Genomic DNA, 12,874 nt, shown 5'->3' on the forward strand with positions numbered 1-12,874 from the left:
AAGACCAGGCAAGTATCTCCACAGTTATTGGCTCAAACTATGACACCCAATCCCCAATAGTCTGAGATCCTAACCTGGGTATAGAAAAATGATGTTATCTTCAGGTTCAAGAACTTGTTAGCCCTGAAAATCAGAAGTCAAGTACCTAGGGCCACATTTCAACTCCAGCTGAGGGCTAAGAATGTTTACCTGGCTCACTCTCAAATTAGAAGTTTCAACCAGCACCAATCAGGTCACGGCCACACAGCAGCCATCAATAAGATACACAGGCCAGATCAGACCACAGGTCACTTGGCCCCCTTCATGGAACCAGATCCTACTGAAGGCCTGCCTGCCAACCCTTGACCTGGCCAACAGGACAATGGCCTGGCAATCAAGAGTTAGATTCTTCTAGCCACCACTCTGTTTCAAGACTCTTGACGGATTTGACTCGACAAATCAAATTTGATAAGATGTGAAGAATTTTTGGAACATAGGTGGAAAACTTCTTGGAAGGTGCTTCACAGATCTAGTCACTTCATTTGTTCAGTAACATAAAAGTGTATTATCTGTAACGTGTTTTGTTCATAAAACCATTCTGGTCTAATGAGATGATGGTCCAGGGGGACAACTGTCACTTTTCTTCAGGGTCTGCACGGGTCTTAAAAACTTTACTAAAATCAGTTTCTCTATCTGTGTTTTAAAACTGGAATTAGATCTGCTCCTTCTCTCAAAATAAGTTAAAGATAAGTAAATACTGCACTAAAGTACTCTCAGCATTTCAGAATGAATTTTCTACAGGAAAAACATATGCAGTATGTATCACATATGCAATGGCAGTAATGGAACTCTTTTTAACACCTAAATCGGAGATCCAGACCCAGACAGTGCTGGAAGTCAAGTTCATTAAAGTATGTCTTTTCTGTCTACATTTGAGTTTCTAGGTTGGGGAAATTGGTCTGTGTCTATGTAAATCCATGTTCTGGGCCATAATATAAATGGAACTCTTCTGTAAGGTCCCTCCTGCCCACTCCCTATCTTTTTTAGAACTACCAGCCGGGGGAAAATGCGCCCTGCAAATCTCCCCACTTGCAAGGACTCGGGTGAATTGCACAACTTTTCAGTCTTCGTAAGTTTCACCACTCTTTTGCTGTTGATCACTTTTAATGACACCCCCCCCAAAAAAAACAACAACAACAACAACAACAACAAAAACCCTCGTCTCAGCTTTACACTTTGCCCCGGCAGCACTCGACTGGACTATCGTCCCCCGCCTCCCGCCAGCTCGGACGAGCTTAGAAGCATCCCCACCCCCACCCCACCCCCGCGTTTGCCCGCCGCCCGGACCCCAAAAGCTGCGACTCCTGTCCCACCTCCCCGAGCCGCCCGCCCCCCAGGAGCCCTCAAGTCCCAAATCCCGGTGCAGCATCACCGGCTCCGGGTGGAAGCGTCCCCGGCCCGCCGTGAACCTCGCCCCTGCCCCGCAACCTCGCTCTCTAACTACCCTCCCGAGTCGGGGGCGGCCAACCTCTCGGCGGCTGGACTGACTCCGAGGCCGCGCGTCCCTTCACCAGGCCCCGCCTGGGCCTCACGGCTCGGCGCCCTCCGCTGCCCGCCCGGCCCAGCGGAGCTTACGCCGAAGAGAAGGGTAGCACCAGCCCAAGGCCCGGCACTTACTCAGGAAGGTACGTGGAGGAGAAGGAGCTCCACTTGTGCAGCGCGTAGGGCAGAAGCCGGCACTCGGGCGCCGCAGCTACAGCCCCGCCAGCCGCCATCTTGTCAGCACCAGAGCGGCCGCCACCGACCGCGGGCCGTACCAGAGGAGGGGGGCGTGGCCTGGTCTTAAAGGGGCCGCGGCCCGCCCGGCCGTCCGCAGCCTGGGTCTGCGCGTCGCGGGTACCGCTGCCCCGAGGGCCGAGGCGCGCGCGGGGCCGCGATTCCCTCCGAGTTTCCAACGCTGAACCCTCCTTAATGACTTACCGAAACTGGGACGGGAGTGTGAGCACCTGAGGGGCTCTCCGGTGGGGCTTGGAGGGAGTGGCGCAAGGGACTGTCTTACAAGCCAACGGAGGTAAGGAAAAAGCCAAGAATACCGGATGGAAAGAAATAGATGGGAACTGTGGGCCAGGGAGGGAGCGGGAGAAGACGAACTTGGAGACTTCGGAAACCACTGCCCGCTCCAGTTGATAAGCCCTTGAAGGACACAGCATGGAAGGGAACTGGAGTCAATAGCGAATGCCCTTCCCCTCTGGAGCTGTCGTGGGTTTAAACGTCCTGTGCCCGGTTCCGGAGGCGCACGGCGGCGGCGGGAGAAGGAGCCGCTCGCGGGTCCGCCCCGGGTTCCCTGCCCTTCGGTGTGAACATGGGTTGTGAGCCTCCCACACGAATCTGTGGGATTGGTTTACTCAGTCAGACATTCAGCCACCCCTTCACCCCCAAACCCTCCCCCCCCCCCCCCAAGACCAGACCCGAAAAAAATCTTTTAAGCGGTTGGGGAAGCTGTGTGGCATCAACTTTCTAGTTGGTACATCTGCCCACTTTTAACTCTGACAGACATTGGGCCCAAAAGTTCAGACAGAGCGAGAGACAGAGACATTTCAAGAAAAAGATCCCAGGGGGACGAGCAATCCTTGTGCCCCGAAGGCCACATGGGCATCATACCAGCTTCTTGATCTAAAAAGGAGCCCTTGGCTCTAAACGCCTGGCAGCTTCAGGCCGTGCTCCCGTCCGGCACCGGGTGGTCAGGGGCATGCCTGTTGGTCCCTTGGCGCAGCCATTGTGGTCACCAGAGTCCTTGTCACTCATTGTCTCAGAGGGCTTACCCTGGAAAGCCTGGACCGTGTCTCCATCTCCACCTGACCGATGGAAAAATCTCATGCAAAGTCAAAACGCCTCGGTAATTGTATTCTCTTTACGTTATAATCATTAGCCTGCCGAAACTCCCTCAGTCTTTTCCTGACTTTTTTATTTCCATCGGGGAAAACTTAATAGTGGCCTCCACTCGCTAAATAGGCCACAGTATGTCAGCCTTCAAGATCACGTGTGCTCTGCGTGTTGCAGCATGTTGGAAAAGTATGTGTTCCTTAGGCAATGCTCTAACCCCAGTGACCCCAGCTGGGAGTCCAGCGATAGTGGGTAGGACCAGAGGAGGTTAGCCCCAAGGATGATGAGTGGTTATCTTTGGGGGAAGGAGATACTTTTAAGGGGAGAAGGTTAAGATGGTGACTCAGTTCAATTCATTTGGGGCTCCTCCTTTGCTAAGTATACCTCTTACCCTAATGTCATAGAGTCCTTGTTCTTTTCCAGACAGAGTTATTGTTTACTAGAGGCCCAGTGCACGAAATTCGTGCATGGGGGAGGGGTGTGTCCCTCAGCCCAGCCTGCACCCTCTCCAATCTGGGAACCCTTGAGGGATGTCCGACTGCCCGTTTAGGCCCGATCCTACCGGCTGGGAGGGAAGTGGTTAAGGGGTGATCAGGCTGGCCAGCAGAAGCAGTTAGGGGCAATCAGGAAGGCAGGCAGGTGAGCAGTTGGGAGCCAGCAGTCCTGGATTGTGAGAGGGATGTCCGACTGCCCGTTTAGGCCCGATCCTACCGGTAGGCCCTTCTTTGCAGGCCCAGTTGCCCCCAACTTCCCTCCTCTGCCGACCTGCTCACCCCTAATTGCCCTCCCCTGCAGGCTTCATCGCCCCCCAACTGCCCTCCCTTGCAGGCCTGGTCCCTCCCAACGGCCCTCCCCTGCTGGCCATCTTGTGGTGGCCATCTTGTGGTAGCCATCTTGTGTCCACATGGGGGCAGCCATTTTTGACCACATGGGGGCAGCCATCTTGTTTGTTGGAGTGATGGTCAATTTGCATATTACTCTTTTATTAGATAGGATAGAGGCCTGGTACACAGGTGGGGGCCAGCTGGGTTGCCCTGAAGGGTGTCCCAGATCAGGGTAGGGGTTCCCTTGGGGTGTGGGGTGGCCTGGGCGAGGGGCCTGTGGTGGTTTGCAGGCTGGCCATGCCCCCTGGCGACCCAAGTGGAGGCCCTGATATCTGTGATTTATTTATCTTCTATAATTGAAACTTTGTAGGCTTGAGCGAAGCCAAGCCTCCTGCTTGCTCTGTGTCCGCAGCCATTTTTGTTGGGATTTATTTATCTTCTATAATTGAAACTTTGTAGCCTTGAGTGGAGACCAAGGCAGGCCAGGGCTGCGGAAGCTTGGCTTCCTCCACCATTGGTGGCAACTCAAGCCTCCTGCTCTCTCCAGCTCCTTGGCTGCCGCCATTTTTGTTGGGATTTATTTAGCTTCTATAATTGAAACTTTGTAGCCTTTCAAAGGAGGCCTGGGCCCACCAGGGTGTGCGGAAAGCCTGGCTTCCTCCATTGCTGGGGAAACCCAAGCCTCCTGCTCGCTCCGTGGCTGTAGCAGTCTTGGTTGTGTTAATTTGCATACTTGCTCCTGATTGGCTGGTGGGCGTGACTTGCTGGTGTAGTGGAGTGATGGTTAATTTGCATATTACTCTTTTATTAGGTAGCATGAGTGATTTTTTTTTTAATCCTCACCCAAGGATATGGTTTACTGATTTTAGAGAGAGGGGAAGGGAAAGAGAGAAACATCGATCGTTTACCTCCCTTACACGCCCAACCAGGGATCGAACCCACAACCTAGGTATGTGCCCTGCCTGGGAATCGAAGCGGCAACCTTTGGTGCATGGGATGGCATTCCAACCAACTGAGCCACACTGGCCAGGGCTATGAGTAATCTTTTTTAAGAGACACATATAAGCCAGTTCTTCCCAAGTGACATTCTATGACTTTCTGTGACTTTCTGTTCCCTTTGGGTAACATCAAAAGGCCTTTAGCAGATACCTTTTACATCCTGCCTTGCCTACCTCTCCAGTCTTCTCTCTCTCTCTCCCCCCTTTGCACTCTACTCCAGCCACACTGAACTAACATGGGATTGGCTCCTATAACTTGTGTTCTCTCTGGCCTCCCTCAAGGGCTTAGCCAAGCCAGGAATACCCTCCCCCATTCTTCACCTGTCTAACTCCTGCTCCTTTTTCGGCTTCTTTCATTCTTGAAAATCATTCCTCATCACTTATTTTGGGGTTATGTGCCATTTTCTACATTTTCCTTGGTACTCTGAGTTTCCCTCCTTATATTAGCAAGCATTACAATATATTTTAATCTCTTTATTTCTCATTTTCTCTCCCTAAACTGTAATTCTCATAAAGGTAGGGATCAAGCATATCTTGTTCACAGTTGTATCCTCAGTCCTGTCTGAGTGTCTAGCATATAATAGATGTTCAATAATATTTCTTGAAGAATGAGCGGATTGTGCTAAAGGAAAACTTGGGTTACAAAGGATTAATAAGAATGCAAGAACTTCTCAGACTGCTAACATGTATCCCTGCGGTATGATTGCCATGGGGAATGTGAAAAACTCAGGATAGCATGGCTTTCCTACAGATAGATTTTACACATGGTAAAATAATTTAAAGCACTGGATTTATGTCTACAGGTAAAGATCATACTGAACCCAACATTTGTGTAAATGTTAAGATAAAGTAGAAAACTAAAGAAATTACAAATTTTGCAGAAGTCTGCTAATGTCTCACTCATGTCTCCTAGGACAGTGATCGGCAAACTCATTAGTCAACAGAGCCAAATATCAACAGTACAACGATTGAAATTTCTTTTGAGAGCCAAATATTTTAAACTTAAACTTCTTCTAATGCCACTTCTTCAAAATAGACTCGCCCAGGCCGTGGTATTTTGTGGAAGAGCCACACTCAAGGGGCCAAAGAGCCGCATGTGGCTCTCGAGCCGCAGTTTGCCGACCACGGTCCTAGGGGTAAACCTTTATCTCCTGCCTTTGGGGCATTAGCTTAAGTCAGTGGTCGCAAGCCACATGCGGCTCTTTGGCCCCTTGAGTGTGGCTCTTCCACAAAATACCACGTGCGGGCGCGCACATACAGTGCGATTGAAACTTCATGGCCCATGCGCAGAAATCGGTTTTCAGCTCTCAAAAGAAATTTCAATCGTTGTACTGTTGATATTTGGCTCTGTTGACTAATGAGTTTGCCGACCACTGGCTTAAGTGATGAGGTTTATTGTAAGGATATATGGGGAAGTCCTGGAAACTGTCAGCAGCCATTTAGTCCCTCTAGTTCCCCCACACTTCAAAGATTGGAACATATTGATGGCCTCATGGAGACCTGGATAATAGATCATCATTTTTCAGGGATCAGCAGCTCTAGTGACCCAGTCATCGTGTCATCCCCTAAAAGTGATCATCTTTACTCATCTTGTAATCTCAGTATGGTTCTCACAGTGAATACTTCCTGGAGAGAGTAACTGATTGTATTTGGTTTGTCACCTGCACAAAAAAGATTTATTGAAAGGCTGTGATGTGCCAGGCTCTGTCCTAGATGCTAAGGAGTCAGGATGTACAGACAAGGACACTGCTTTCATGGAGCTTACATTCTGGTAGGGCAACATATAATAAACAAATAAGTCAACTAGGTCATTTTAGTTTGTATATTTAGATGCTAAGAAGAGACTGCACTGGAGTAATATTTAGATTGGATGGTAAAGGAAAGCTTCTCTAAGAAGGTAATATTTGAGCTAATACCTGTACAATGAGAAATGCCAGCCATGCAGAAGTGGATAAAAAACATTCTAGGCAGAGAGAATAAGCAAGTGCAGTGGGCCTACAGCAGGAAAGTGCTTGATGTGTTCAAAGAAAAGAAAGTATGGCTGGAGCAAAGTCATGGAGGGGAGAATGTAGTCAGAACAAATAAGGCCCTAACAGTCTTGGTAAGAAGTCATGACATGGAAATGCAAAGGGGAGTCCTGTGTAAGGATTCAAGCCAAGGAGTAGCAAAATTCACTTTACATTTTGTAAAGATCACTCTGGGGAAAAAAATATATATATATTTTTTTAGGTTGAAGAGGCAAGATAGTTTGAAGTAAAGAAGAATTGACAGGAGGTTATTATAGTAACCAGGCAAGAAATGAAGGTGGCTTGGACTAGCAGAGGAGATAGAAGTGGTTGACATTTGACATATTTTGGAAGTAAAGCCCATTAGACTTGCTAATGAGTAAGGCAGGAAGAAAAGGAAAGAATTAAGGATAACTCCTGGGTTTGGGGTTTGCACCACTATGTAGATATTGAAGCTTTTATTGAGAAGGGAAAATCTGGGGATGAAACAGTTTTAGGTTGAAGGAATCAAAAATTCTAACTTCAGTGGGATGCCTAATAGATAGCCAAGTGGAATTGCCAAGGATCCAATGTGGATCCAATGACCAATATTGGTCAGAGTCTTCTATCAAACCACCCCATAGGCATTTGACCTTCTTCATATCTAACCAATCAAGAGTTGCTTTTTTTCTTTTGGCTTTGGCACAAGGTCAGTAAATTTTTCTCTGAGTAGCATGGTCACCATAACTCCAGGTACAGCAGCTCTAGAGAGAAGAAACCATCCGTGGCAGCCTTCTGCAGAAGGGATGCAGGAGTACAAGAACAGTCTAGGGAAAGAAACCTGGAGTATATGTTGAAAATCTCAGTTTCAGTCCCAGTTCTGCTACTTTTCTAGCTATGAGACTATGGAAAAGTCACAGTTTCTCTGAGTCTCATTTTCCACCACTATAAAGTGAATTTAATAAAATGTATCTTTTCTATTTCACAAGGAGTTTTGAAGACCAAATGAAGGAAAAGTGCTTGTCTGCTATGATATAAGCTCTCATTTAATTCTCACAGAACCCTGAAAGATAAATATTATTATTCCCCCTTTCACAAATGAAAAAAAAAATGAGACTCAGAAATGTCAAATAATTATTTGTCTTCTGTTTCCCGCCGCACCAGATGTGCAGGAGGGAAGAGAGTGAGACTGGGTATTTGTTCCCCTGACTCCCTGCCTGCAAGACTCTGGGCTGACTGTCCTTTACAAGCAAAGGTCACAAGCCCTCCTCCCAAGTGGCCTCTCCACAGCTCTCTCTGGTTCTGGGTTCCAGTAACCACCTAGATCAAGGTGCCAGTATATTCAGTATCTGGTGAGAGCCTTCTTCGTGGTTTGCAGACAGCCACCTTCTTCTGCCCCTGGCCCCTAAAATGGATGTTCTTACATACAAAATTCCATCCCAACAACACCAATAGCATCAACTCTAAAGTCTATAATGTCCAAAGTCTTACCTATCATCCAATTTAGATATGGGTGAGACTCACCCTGAAGCAAAATTCCTTTCCAGCTATGAGCCTGTGAAGCCAAACCTACAAAGGATAGACATCCCCACTCCAACAGGTAGAAGGAAGGACAGAAGCATGTTTAGTCCCAAGCATGTCTGAAACCTATCAAGGCAAACTCCATGAGATCTCAAGGCTTGAGAATAAACCCCTTTCTCTTGATGCTCTGCCTTCTGGGCATCTTCTTTCCCCCATCCCTCCCCCACTTTCTGAAAACCTCCCCCAACCCCTGCCCTGCAGCTCTACTAGGCCAGGGCTCTCCCTGATGGTGGTCAAGGCTTTGGGTGAGGTCTGACTCTTGTGATGCCCTTTTGAAACCATGAAGGCAGCCCTGATCTTTGAATTGTCTTCAAGGTCATCCTTCCCTAGTCTTGAAGAATAATAGCCTTGCTCTAACCAGGTCCTGTACTAGTAAAATTCAAGAAGTCCAACAGTCTTGCTTCATTCCACCCCCTTCAGTTCAAACTAGGAGTTCCTGCTGGGGAGATGATTAGGTCTGTGGTTCACATCCACACTGATCTCCTTATCAAGTGATCAGTTAACCACACACACGGGGTTCTTTTGCAAACACTGCTTTCTCATTTTTTTGTAATATGGACAGGCTGAGGAATTTCCATATCTCTAAGTTCTGATTCCTTTCTCTTAACAGTTCCATCCTCAATTTATTTCTCTCTTTTTGCGTTTTACTATAAGCAGTCAAGTAGAACCAAGCCACTTCTTCAACACTTTGCATAGAAATTGCCTCTGCTTGATGTCCAGTTTCATCACTTGTAAGTTCTACCTTCCACAAAACACTAGAACACACACACAGTTCATCCAAGTTCTTTGCCACTTTATAACAAGGATCACCTTTCCTCCAGTTTCCAATACCATGCTCCTCATTTCTGTGTAAGATAAGAATGGTCTTTACTGTCCACATTTCTACCAACATTCTGTACATAATTATTTATGTATTCTCTAAGAGGATAGAAGCTTTCTCTCCAGCTCGCCTCTTCTCTTTCTGAGCTTTCACCAGAATCACCTTTAGGGATTCCTTCACAGCAATATTGACTTTTTCTAGCATGCACCCAGTGTAAGGTCTCTAATGCCATCATTCGGTTCCACCCCATGACCTCATCTAAACCTAATTACTTCCCAAAGGCTCCATTTCCAAATAACATCACATAGGGGATTGGGGCTTCAACATATGAAATTTAGGAAAACACAAACATTCAGTCCATAAGCACTAATTTATTATTATATTTTTTTTAATAAAAGGAATTTGCTTAGGGATCATCTATAGATTAGAAGACTAAAAGAATTAAAGGCATGGGAGCTGTCAATCTATTTTTTGGTCAGTAAATGAAGAATATCACCATGGGGATTAGAAGAGTGAATTTGCCCCAGTATAATTCCCATTGGACATTTCTTGCATGCCAGGAATTTACACGCATTATTTCAGTTAATCTTCACAACAGTCTTGCAAGTACTCAGTTTCTTGGAGGTTAAGATTCACCAAACTCATGTGTGCCCTCTTTATTATACAATTCTCAAATGTATGCATTCCTAACATCACCCCAGCATTCAGGATCCAGAAGACCAAGAGAATCAATCTGTTGTATTCCTAAAGCTAACTGTTCTGCCTCAATCTTCTGTTCTCTCAGGATTTCTATATTAACTCATTTCAACTTTGTTATTGTTGTTTGAAATCTTTTCTTTGAGCACAACACTACCAAAAGGAGCAGATGAAAAGCAAATGCCAAAGTTTTGTTTGCTGAGTAAGGGGATATCCCCTTTATTTTCTAAGACAAAGGAACTTCAACCCCCAATGGGGCCTTTGCACAGGTCATAGGTGAACATTGAGACTAGGTTCAAGTGTGAAGCTTGGGTCGGTTTCTCCCAGGAGGTGGCAGCAGCAGCAGCCACAGCCTGCTAGAGAAATCAGACAGAATTCCTTTTGCCTATTGGCATCCAAACCTAGAATCTTGGTTCCAGCAACCACTAAATCCCTCCTTTCCTTTGCTGAGGTTGATTGGAGTCAGGGCACAGGAACTGGCAACAATTCCTCTCCTAAATGCCTAGTTTTTATAAACACTTTGGTCTGAGGCGTGACCTTGAAGCATGTGTGAAGGAGGACCAGGAAGTCTTTGGCCAAGGAAAAGAGCTTCAGAAAGAACCTGTAACTTGAACACTTCCATCCACACAGGCATAAATCCAGAGGACTCCAGCTCCCACTTCGGTGCTGCACCAAGAATATAGATTCTAGACATAGTCGCCCAGCTACCAGACAGCTGACCTTGTCATTGAATCTGTCTCAGCTGCAATTTCCTCAACCACCTAGTGGTTGCTAATTCTTAAATTAAGAGTTAATGAACTTTGATTTTTCTGGATTAAGTAAGGTTGGGCCTTCACCCTTTCAGAATTTAAGAAATCCCACACGCAACAAAGAACTACTGGTTCCAAGTTAATCCCAAGTGAGCACATATCCTGGTTTGGTGAACCCTGCCAGCTGCCCAAGAGGTGGGCAGGAATCCCAGGAAATGTCTGAACACCACACGGCTATGGATGAACTGTCAACTGCTGGGAGTTACTTTGCAAATTACCACATCTAAATGAATCTGACAAAATAATATTCCAAAAAGCAATTAACACTGATTCCTAATGTATTTAGAATGAAAAGGTCTTTTGGGAAAAGTACAATTGGCTCAGAAAAATGTATCCAGCCCCCTGGGTAAAGAAATGTTTGAGATTAAGAGGATTCTTAAGTCAGGATCTGCCAGTGCTTTTGTCCCATCACCTGGTCTTTTGTGAAGGAGGAGACAGAACTAGCTCCTCTCATTCCCCCATCCCATCCACCCCACTTCATGTTGGCGCTATCACCTTCACTGGACTGCTTCAACTTTTATCTCTTCATTCAGTAATCACTTGTTGAGCACCTACTATGTGTCAGGTGCTGGGAACACCTAATTATTAAGGAGCTCACAATCAAGTAGTCAGATATTAAATGGGCTAAAATAAAGAACTCAGAAAGGATTAGCATATACAATATGAAGAAATAATAGTGCTCATAGTGGTGGTAGCATTATCTTCATAAAGACCACAGGCCAAATATATTTCCCAATTAAAGCTATCCCCAGAACATAATGGAATTATGTAAAGATAATTTCATTGTCCTATTGGCCCCTGTGGGTCTGTCAAGGCCACCCTCTTCCTATTTTCCATGAAAGTCATCATATTAGAATCCCATCCTGGGTTAGGAAGCTTTGGTCCCAGAAGGCTACTATAAATGGAAATATGTGTCTGTTACCAGGCATGGGCTGAGAGGGGACAGCTTCCTCCGCTGCCTTTTCCTCCTGAGAATATTAGCACAGGTTATGGGCGGGTTAAACAGGTTTCAGTGTTCCTGAAACAGGAGGAACTGAGGGATGACAGAAATAGGAGAGCATGGTGATGGCAAATTTTAGGCTGGCTCCACACTAGAAAAGAGAACCATATCCAATTTGGAGAGCAGGTCAGAGAATAAGGCAACACAGGGATGTCCAGTGGGACCACAAACAAGCAGAAAAGGAGCAAGCCATCTCCTGGTTCCCCCATATCTCAGATGAGTCTGAGGAGGTCAACTGACGTTTTTCTTCTAAGAGATGCAAGGTGCCCTCGTATGTTGGAATCAGGTCAAATCATTTCTCAAATGCAAATATTTATAGAGACCTTTCTTTTTATATTGATAATTTTTATTTCCTCCTGTTTATTTCCAAACTAGTAGCCCATTTGCAGGAAGAATCCTTTGCGGCTGCCGCGCCTGCACCCGCTCTGCCCCGCCCCACCCTGCCCTGCCCAGGCTTTCCCTCTGGCAGCCACCTTGCTTTCCACTTTTCCTCCCTCTTCCTTCTAAGTGTCTTCAGTCTTAACTCCTCCCTCCCACAGTGTATGCAAATTAACCACCATCTTTGTTGGGTAATTTGCATACTCGCCCTGATTGGCTGGTGGGCGTGGCTTTGGGTGGTGGGCATGGCTTGGGCGTAGCGAAGGTGTGGTCAATTTGCATATTGCTATTTTTATTAGGTAGGATAAGCTCAAAATGATCTCCTCCCCAAACCTTTACATCCGATTTTCAGCCATGCCATTTACTAAATATATAGCACAAGGGTTGAGAACCTCTGGCCTTTGACTTACTTTATCCAATTTAATGTAAGTCATTAAATTTGCTCTCATAGCCCCCAAACCCAGCATTGCAATGGGATTCTGGTGAGCACATTCAGAGAGAAGCGTCTAAGCAGTGGCTCTCTCTCTTGGCTGCATATTGGAAACACATGGGAAACTTGAAAGTCCGCATACCACATCCCAAATCAATTACATATTAGGTGTGGGACCTAGGCATCGATTTATTAATGTTAAGTTCATGAAAAGATGTGTATGTGCAGCCAAGGTTGAGAACTTTTCCCTTTATGTCTTAGGACAGTGAGAGGCAAAAAGCCTGGTAACTGACAGGCAGGAAGCCGGTCAGCTGGTGACTGACACCTGAGCTCTCCTGCTTCCTTTGGAATGTTTCCTGAAAATCTGCATGGAGAAACCAGATACTGCAATGGTGCTAGCTTGGACCTCCACTTTGTAAGGTTTCCATTTCAACTTTACCACCTTATTCACTAAGTCTACGTTTAATATTATTCCAGTACTTAAAGAGCTG

General features: G+C 46.3%; 1 protein-coding gene across 3 annotated transcripts in view; it reads right to left on the reverse strand.

Moving 5' to 3' along the window:
* Positions 1-12,874, reverse strand: part of MKLN1 (muskelin 1) — a 330,653-nt gene that overhangs the window by 158,208 nt on the left and 159,571 nt on the right. For 2 of the 3 annotated variants that reach the window (XM_079785913.1, XM_079785915.1), the window contains exon 1: positions 1,657-1,794. The exons of the other annotated variant lie outside the window; for it this stretch is intronic. In XM_079785913.1, coding sequence (XP_079642039.1) covers positions 1,657-1,754 — 98 coding nt within the window. In that variant the 5' untranslated portion in view covers positions 1,755-1,794. Of the gene's footprint in view, positions 1-1,656; positions 1,795-12,874 lie in introns of those variants that run through there. 3 annotated transcript variants of the gene reach the window in all.

This window comes from Cnephaeus nilssonii (genome assembly GCF_951640355.1).
Source record: "Cnephaeus nilssonii genome assembly, chromosome: 12".
NCBI classification, from domain to species: Eukaryota; Metazoa; Chordata; class Mammalia; order Chiroptera; family Vespertilionidae; genus Cnephaeus; species Cnephaeus nilssonii.